The sequence below is a fragment of the Mercenaria mercenaria genome, chromosome 12, assembly GCF_021730395.1.
Source record: "Mercenaria mercenaria strain notata chromosome 12, MADL_Memer_1, whole genome shotgun sequence".
NCBI classification, from domain to species: domain Eukaryota; kingdom Metazoa; phylum Mollusca; class Bivalvia; order Venerida; family Veneridae; genus Mercenaria; species Mercenaria mercenaria.
In genome coordinates, this window is record NC_069372.1 from 45,015,736 (window position 1) to 45,025,716 (window position 9,981).

The 9,981-nt window shown below is 35.0% G+C and overlaps 1 protein-coding gene across 1 annotated transcript; it reads left to right on the forward strand.

The window, feature by feature from the left end:
• Positions 1 to 1,000: 1,000 nt before the first annotated feature.
• LOC123534566 (galactose-3-O-sulfotransferase 2-like) lies at positions 1,001 to 7,623 on the forward strand. Its single transcript, XM_045316856.2, has 3 exons — positions 1,001 to 1,258; positions 4,199 to 4,266; positions 4,935 to 7,623. Exons 2-3 carry the CDS (start codon positions 4,220 to 4,222, stop codon positions 6,091 to 6,093), a joined length of 1,206 nt encoding a protein of 401 aa, XP_045172791.2. The 5' UTR covers positions 1,001 to 1,258; positions 4,199 to 4,219; the 3' UTR covers positions 6,094 to 7,623.
• Positions 7,624 to 9,981: the final 2,358 nt, after the last annotated feature.

The window sequence follows — 9,981 nt, forward strand, 5'->3', positions numbered from 1 at the left end:
AGAAATCTGTTCTTATAAGTGTTAGTTGGTAGTGCTTTCGTTGGAATGGGGGAAAAATCGGAAAATATGATAGAAAATAGAACTTTACAGTAAGATTTATCGAGACCGTAAGGTAATAACGGCGGCGGTCCTTTGAAATATGACCATGAAAAATATTTTATAGTTACTGTTTATAATGAAATAGAAGAAAATGTTCTTAGAAATACCGTGTTATGTCTTTGTATACCTGCATGTTGCATATGTAACTTGAGTTAATGAAGTTTTGTTCTGTTCTGCTCTAGTATTTTCGGTTGTCATGACGACACTATCTGACCATATTGTTAACCGGTTTTGAAAAATGCATCCAATGCCGTATATTATGTTATCCACTTCGAATAAAGTCGCTACTTACTTACTTATACCAATAATACATTGTATATATGAACCGTGCCATGGGAAAACCAACATAGTGGCTTTGCGACCAGCATGGATCCAGACCAGCCTGCGCATCCGCGCAGTCTGGTCAGGATCCATGATGTTCGCTAACGGTTTCTCTAATTGCAGTAGGCTTTAAAAGCGAACAGCATGGATCCATGCTGGTCGCAAACCCACTACGTTGGTTTTCCCATGGCGCGGCTCATATCTATTTGCAAGGTATCGAAGAACCTATTTGTCATGGATAACTAAATAACAATACAATCTGTTTCTAGTTCCTGTATGACAACAAAGAGCTATAAAAATAAGTATTTTATACTTCTTTGATGACAACAATAAAAAACAATGATTTTCCAGTATTTTAAACTATATATTATGCAATAATTATATCACGATTTTCTCAATGACTGGTCCATATTTATTGACCCGAATATTATTTTTCGTACAGGCACATGCAGGTCATTAAAGTGACATACCCCGGGGTTAAATACGGATTAATCTATTGTTAACAAGTTTTCACCTCCCTTTTGTCGCAAAATAAATATATCCGATTACTTCGGCAATGCACAGACATCGATGAAAAGAGTTTTGAATGAATTATACAATAGCGTCTTTATATAGCGCAGAAGAACATGGAAAAAGTGGTTTGTTACAAACGATATCTTAACGTTTATTCTAAAGTAAGGAAATATTTTGGACGTTTCTAGCAATTGTTTTCGTATTTAAACGCTTCAAAGAAAGAAACGTTGTTAAATGACGAAGGGCGAATTACAGTAAAACTATTGGTACGTAGGATATAAGTTTGTGACGTTGTTTGAAACTGGATCTAACTTATACATTAATGGTAAGTGAAATATATAGGCGCATTCATAATATGAATTGAAAATAAGTTGTAAATGTTTAATATACAGACCATCTGATCAGCTCAATAGAAAGAGCATGGCCATGAATGGCTATCCAAACCTACTGCTTTACGTGTCGAGCGGTCTACGTACTCACTAAGAATAAAGTAGGAAATTAATTGAACAGTTGTGTCAGCCATTACGAAACTGAAATATTGTATAAATGAGCCGTGCCATGAGAAAACCAACATAGTGGCTTTGCGACCAGCATGGATCCAGACCAGCCTGCGCATCCGCGCAGTCTGGTCAGGATCTATGCTGTTCGCTTTCAAAGCCTACTGGAATTAGAGAAACTGTTAGCGAACAGCATGGATCCTGACCAGACTGCGCGGATGCACAAGCTGGTCTGGATCTATGCTGGTCGCAAAGCCTCTATGTTTGTTTTCTCATGGCACGGCTCAAATTATGTGCAAACCAACACATCCTATGCTGTGTTCGAACATGTGCAAATAATCGCATTACATTGATAAATGTCCATTGAAATATATTAATTGACAAATGCTATTTATTCGTTGAGTATCGGATTAATATGCACAGCATACACAAATGAATTACTCTTTTCAATGACTGGTGTTAAAGTATTCTACTTGCGTCAAATGTTTTAAGTACATTCCCCCATTCGTGAAATCGGAAAAAAGGCCAAGGTGACCAGATTGTTGTTTCCGCGATTAATTTATATGTTTTGCAGTTTGTAAAATTGTCATAATTTAACGCTTAGTCTTACATTTGGAGAAAAAAATCAACCAACATCAAACTATAAAAAGAAAGAAAGGGTTGTTTCGCATGGAAATTGAACAGCATATAAAACATGTATATTAATCTATAAAACAATTATTAGTTTATACCCTACATAGTTAACACTAGAAGCTACTAAGTACAATAATTCTGGTGTTACTTGGGCCATCTGACTGAAACTTGACAAGCCGCATTTCCCTTTAGTGGTGAACATGTATATGAAGTTTTGTTTAAATTCTAAACATTCTAAACCACTTCCGGATATGGTTCCGGACGGACGGAAAAGCAGATGGACGGACAGCGCCAAAACTATTGGCGGGGGATAACAATTGCTGAAAACTATATATGTTTCACCTAATAATGTGAAATTTCAGCTCTGGGACATTATTGCAAATACATCGAAACAAAGATATACTTAGTCTAGTATTACAGTTCTTTGAAAATGGTGGCTTTTTAAAGGCGTTCAACTGTCCGAATTAAAGTGTATATACTATAGATATGGCATTTTTTGCTTCATAACTTGTGACACATTTGACCTAGAACTCTGAAACTTAAATTGAATTTAGAACACCATAATGTGGTAGTGTACACACAATTTCGTCAGGATCTCTTTAGTAACTTCAGACTTATTGCCCTTTGATTGTCTAAAAATCCACATATTTGTACCTAACAAAATAACCAATTGGTAGAATTTAATTAAACTTCTTTCATTTTTTTCCATGAAGATTTATTATCAACAGTGAAGTTGTGTACCCACACCCGGTCACCGCACTGGTCACGTCCTTTCCCCTCCCCACCGCACAATTTTCTTCAAGGCTTCATTTTTAGCTCGTCTGATTTTTTTTGAAAAAAAAATGAGTTATTGTCGTCGGCGTCGGCATCTGTGCCGGCGTCGGCGTTGCCTGGTTAAGATTTATGTTTCGATCGGCTTTTCTCCTAAACTACCAAAGCTATTGCTTTAAAACTTGCAACTCTTGTTCACCATCAATAGCTGGCTATATACAACAGGAAACATAACTCCATCTGCTTTTTGCAATAATTATGGCCCCTTTTGGACTTAGAAAATATCAGATTACGTAGGACTTTACTTGATGGTTCAAACAGACCCAGAAAACAGAGAATAATTGACTGATGTAAATCAGTTTAAAGTTTTGAAATGTATATACTACAGTAAGGGACTGAGATAGTTTATAATAATTTGTTTTAGGTCAATTGTGATGAAAGCTTAGAGCTGATTTGAATCACTCCCGAGTCAGCTTCCTGCAAAACATCAGTCCTGTTGTCATATGATATCTAAATGGGGCTTGATCCGACGACCTTCTTGGTTTCCCTTTTTGCCCGATTTTAGCCAATGAGAAAATACATTTTTTTGCCATAAAACTGACAGTTTTCAACATATTTCAAACATTTAAAAGGACCTTGCTACCACGTTCGCAGCCCTTTAGCACGATTTATTGTCTACAGCTGAATCTTGCAAAATCGAGTCACAAGTTACGAAAAACCCTTTTTTCAGGTTAGATGGAGCTCCATGGACTCAAAATTTTCATGACAAAGTTTTTCTTTTTTATTCTTTTGGGTAAGATTGGTGTCATGATATTTCTTATAAAATTTAATGGGTAGAGAGATTTTTTAAACTATCACTTCGCCAATCGCAGCTTCTCGGTCATTTCCGACAAGGCTTATAGTTGAACAGTACGACATCACCTCGGGTACCTATTCGTTAAAACGGAACATCATGTTTTTTTAAGGTCACTATCGTGATGAAATAATGTCCGCAGTAATACCTTGGGTCTTCCTTCTCCACCACGAAAATCTGGAATTTCCAAGCAAGAATACATTATCACACGGAATTGCCGAGTGTCGTTATAACTCCACTACCTAAGCTATTGAACGTTCCTTAAGATTCTTTAATTATGGTCGGCATTAATTCTTCAGCATTGGATGTACTCACGCATTGAATGTACGCTACTAAACCTCTTAAATTTCAGGGTTCTATCCAAGGTTTTGATTTTGTGTTTCGTCTGCAGCAACTCGCTGTCATATATGAAATCATGTCATAAACTGATGGCGAGTAAAACAAATGTCTGAGGGAAGACTTAAGTCTGACAAAATCTAACAAACATTCAAGTTCACATTATATATTTCAGGTTATATAAGAAGAAAAGAACATGAAAGACAAGAACAGTTTAAAATCTGCACCAAAGATCGTGTTTTGGTAAGTTCGTTATTTCTTCTATCTAATATGTACATGAACTGTGGGAGATGGTTTAAGTCAATAATGTGGAAATGTAATTCAAACACTATTATTAAAGGGAAAATAGCTCGATATTAGTTAAGGTGGAACATGTACCTTATACAAATATTTCACAAACAGCTGTCTATTCAAATATTGTGTTTACCGTATTAAATATCTATCGAATAGAATTAAAAGGAAAACCGTAGGAAAAAGGAATGAAAGCAGAATGAAATTTAGATTCAATAAATACATTTTTTGTGCATTATTAAAAATAACTCAAAGGGAGAGAATATTTGATTCGAATACATAATGAATGTCAATTCGTTAACACACTTTTCATCAATGAAAAAATAGTCCTTATTTTTAAAACTGAAATTACATTGAAAACCTTTTTTTTTTTTTTAAATAAAATCACACATATCTTACTTTAACTAATAAAGTCCTGTATTTTACATACTAGTATTTAGTTGGTACTACCCGTTTACATTTTAAATGATATTGTTTACAATGATGCCCTCTTTTTCTCTGTGGTTAAGGTGTGTGTATACACTTATGCTGACAGACTTCCGCTACAAAATGTGCGAGATTACGTAAAAAAAAAATTTGACGAAAAAATATTTTATTGTGTCAATCTTGTTCTATTTCAGGCTTTCTTTCTTCGTCATTGTTTTTGCCTGCATCACCATCACGACCGATTCTCTAGGATACAAACTTCCGGTCCTGGTACCCGACAATTACAAATCTTCTTTCTTGCCTGGTTTCCAGTATAGCCAGTTACCAGAAAATAGAAGCGCGCATAATGTGATTTCTAAAGTGGAAGCTACTCAAAGCACTGCCAACCTATCCAGAGCACGTAAAAATTTAACAACTCATGTAGCATTTTTAAAAGTACACAAGGCAGGATCAACGACTATGCAAAATTTGTTTTTTAGATTTGGATTGAGACATAATTTGAATATTCTTCTTCCGAAGTCTGGAAACTATCTTAATGTAGCGTCTCAGAAAATCCCCTTGAAACCTGGTGAACATTACGATGTCTTTGCATGTCACACTGTATACCGGAAGCAGTGGTTTGATAGTCTACTTCCGGCTGATTCGGTATACATCGGAATTGTTCGTGAACCGGTGAGCAGAATGATAAGTTCAGCATATTATTATCGTGATGTTTTTGGTGTCGGCTACTTGAAAAGAACACCGCAAGCTAATTTCATACACAATCTTGTAAATTTTCCTGAAAAGTATGATACGGGATTTTTCTCCCATACGAGAAACTCGATGGGCAAAGATTTTGGATTTCAACGTGGTATTCAACAGACAAATAAAACTCAAATCAAGAAATACCTGGATCAGTTGAATTCACAGTTTTTACTTGTTTTAGTCATGGAAAAATTCGACGAATCTCTAGTCATGATGAAAAGAGTTCTAAATTGGTCATTTATTGACATAATATATTTGAAAACCAACTCACATAAACATAATCCTATTGTTTTGAACGCTACAGAAAAGGCAACATTTAGAAGAACCAGTTTCTTAGACTTTGAAATATATGAATATTTTTCTGATGTTTTTGAAAAGAAATTAAATCAAACTGAGCTTGATTTTTATGATGAAGTTGCATTTTTTAAAACTCTGTTAGATCAAGTAAGTGAATTTTGCTTTAAAAAGAATAAAAGTGAAACACTGGGATTGTCAATTCAACAATCGAAATGGGACGGAAAGTTTCAAGTTACAAAGTCAGACTGTGAATGGATGCAGACGAAGGAAATAGCTTTTATAACAAAACTCCGCAAGAAATATATTCGGTGAGCTCAAAAACCTTTTCCTCTAAAACGACGGTAACTTACATTTTCTTGGAAGAGAGTTACGCAAACCAGAGAGTTTACAAACAAGAGGAAAATGTACCGCTCAACAAGGATGTATAATAAATCACAGCGTCAACAAATCATAACTAGCATGAATAAATGCTTTATGACACATATCTCAGCAAGTGAGACGCTCCTGTTGCTTTTTTTTTAATCTACGGAAGAGTATTAGGACTACATTTGGGAGAAGTAAAATACATACTTTATACTATAGGGAAACGTTTCACATATATTACGTTTATGACAGGAATGGTATTACGTTTATGACAGGTATGATAAAAAAGCTATATTTGGAATGAGTTAGCATATGCGAAGGAATTTCGATCTCGAGTATAAGCACAAAAATAAATGAACGAATTGGACTATTCGGCGATTCGACTGAAAAGCACAGAAAAAAGCCGATAAAATTGATCAAAATTTGTATGTTAAGTGGCTGGCTCCATATTACCTTCATTTTATTTTGATCAAACTCTTATAAACTATATGGCAGGTTCCATATTACATTGATATCATTTTGACCAGACCCAGTATATCATGTCGCAGGTTCAATATTACATTGATTTCCTTTTTTATCGTGCTTTACTGATATATTATATCAAGTTGCAGGTTCCATATTACATTGATATCATTTTGACCAGACCCTGTATATCATGTCGCAGGTTCAATATTACATTGATTTCCTTTTTTATCGTGCTTTACTGATATATTATATCAAGTTGCAGGTTCCATATTACATTGATATCATTTTGACCAGACCCAGTATATCATGTCGCAGGTTCAATATTACATTGATTTCCTTTTTTATCGTGCTTTACTGATATATTATATCAAGTTGCAGGTTCCATATTACATTGATATCATTTTGATCAGACTATATATCATGTGGCAGGTTCAACATTATATTTATATCGTTTTTCATTCGATCCTAAATATCATGTGGCAGGCTCAGTATTACATTCAGATCATTTTTTATTCGACCATACATATGATGTGGCAGACTCAGTATTGCATTTACATCATTTTTAACTCAACATTACGTTTCTAACATTTTTGTTCGGATCCAATATATCATGTGCCTTGCTCAGTATTATATTTACATGTATATCATTTTTGAGTGGACCTTATATATCATGGGGCAAGAATTACATTGATATATCAGTATCATTTTCTGATCGGGCCCTATATATATATATATATATATATATATATATCATGTGGCAGGTTCCATATTACTTCGATATCATTTTGATCAGACCTTTAATACAGGCTCAACATTACATTTATATAACATTACATTTATATAACATTACATTTATATAATTTTTGATACATATATATCATGTGACAGGTCCTGTATGACTTTGATACATTGGTACAGATTCAATGTTATTTTCCTAATGTTGACACAAACTACCTTAATGTCATATCAGTTGGACGCGGCATTACCTTGATAATGTTTAGCACAATCTTCATAATTGAGCCGTGCCATGGGAAACCAACATAGTGGGTATGCGACCAGCATGGATCCAGACCAGCCTGCGCATCCGCGCAGTCTGGTCAGGCTCCATGCTGTTCGCTAACAGTTTCTCCAATTCCAATAGGTTTTAAAAGCGAACAGCATGGAGCCTGACCAGACTGCGCGGATGCGCAGGCTGGTCTGGATCCATGCTGGTCGCATACCCACTATGTTGGTTTTCTCATGGCACGGCTCATATAATTTCCAATGGTAAACAAAGTGGCCTTAATACATTGTTTATTATAGCGCATTGTTTTGATCAGAATAAGTTATAATTTCCAGGGCTCAAGAGGCTCTTTAATCTGGAATTTTTAGTAGATCTAATCCTGCACTTGCAATACAAGAACGATAAGACTTAAGTTTGGCGCAGTCTAGTGTGGAAATTTGGTGATCTCTTACCTGTAGTAGAAATAACAACTTTCAACTGGCGTGTAAATATTATGACTAGCAGACGACAGTGACGCTAGTTGAGATTCATCCTTGATTCAGTCTGTGATATTTGTGTACGCATTATTTATTAATACAGCAATTAAGTACAAATGTATTGACCTCGTTACATATTTGGTTCCAACCATTGTCTGTTACCTCTGGTCAATATAATACTACTTGATCAACTAGTTTACCTAATTATTAACAATGCAGTATTATAAAGTTGTTATTAATCAATAGATTTCACTTTGACTGAGTTTTTATTCTAATAAGAATTCTTATTTATCAGTCCAATTTCACTGTGATTTGTGTTGCATGTTGTTTGACTCGTATGAAAATTGTTCAAAATATCAATTTATTAAAAACTTATTTATTTTTATTCTCGTCATTTCACAAGATAAAGTTATTTAATCTTGAATAATACACCATTGTCTTTCATTTATGAACGCCATGGCGTTCAAGCGATTATGAAAAGCAGAAATCTTCGTTTATCTGGCAACCGATGGTCAGGATTTTTATAGATGTTAGGTGCAGGAAAAAATGAAGGCCAATATTCTGAATTATTTATCCTTAACCTCGTAAATAATGTGTTGTGATATTTACTATCATTACGTATATAAAGCCACTCCTGTATAACCATTTCAGCAAGTGCATGTTTTTGTTTAACCTTTAGCCTGCTGGTGGCAGGCGGTTCTGCCTTTGCGACCAGTGCAGACCAAGATCAGCCTGCACATCCATGGTCTGCACTGTTCGCTATTCAGTCAGTAAATTTTAAGTAAACACCCCTTCGAATAATAAATTGCAATTGTACTGCCCAGATTGAATAATCGACCAGTCCATTTTAGAAATTTAGCAGGATAAAGGTTAAATACTGCAGGAAATAACGTCTGATCCATTTATGGCTGATTTCCCCCACAAATAAATGTAACCGCACCTTCACAACATCATAATTATGTCTAACTTTTCCCCATTATTGCAATGGCAACAACAGATAATGATTTCATAATGCAGTTATTTGAGTTGATAACTTCTACCGTGTCTCTTTAACAGAGTTTGTTAATGCAGATGAATGTATTATTAGTCGCCAGCTATAGCGGATAAATTCTAGGAAAATGCTCAAGGTTGAATAATCTCTAAACAAGGAAGATACAGGGAATCACTTAGCAAGATTATATCGAGAACTGTATTTGTTTTCAGTACAAATCAGCAATACCGTGACTAAACATTTTTATGTGGAAAAATAGTATATTTATACATTATACATAATAGATAGGGATTTTTCTAAAGCGAAACAGAAGATTGGAACGCCCTGCCTTTCTTTAGCACCGCTCTTCTGCCCGAATCGCCATCCTTTGCCTTTTTGGCCTTCCCGCACACCAGTGTCCAGTTAACTATTTCCAACCAAACTTCCGTCAGGCATTCAAGTTTATAAACGTTTCATGTTTAAAAGCATTTGTTCACAGACCACTGACTCACTCACTATACACTATACTCACTACATTCTGAACACTGACATTTTGCAGACTGCCACTGTTTTCTGTTTAAAACTATTTCTGTGGTCTTGCAAAATCCACAAGAGCCGGATCAAGGTACTGTTTTAAAGACATTTTTATGACATACACACTATTTCTAGCGCCATATCAGCAATTTACTTTAATTCAAGACAAATTAGACTAAGACCCGTTCGAGGCGATGAAGTTTTTGACATCGAGACTCTATCATTACGTCGTTGCTGATGAAATATTTTTCCGTATCCGTTAGGAGTTGATAACATGGTTTTCTACTCTTAACGTTAGTAACATACAAGCTGTGTTTAAGACAGAAATACATAGGTATATAATAAAAGAACATAAAGTAATACACTGGAACAGATAAATTGATCGTTTT

Excerpts from the sequence above, each read along its gene's own strand:
- LOC123534566 (XM_045316856.2), top strand. The coding sequence starts at position 4,220 with ATGAAAGACAAGAACAGTTTAAAATCTGCACCAAAGATCGTGTTTTG. Across the intron at positions 4,267-4,934 it reads GCACCAAAGATCGTGTTTTG|GCTTTCTTTCTTCGTCATTG; the intron begins GTAAGTTCGTTA and ends GTTCTATTTCAG.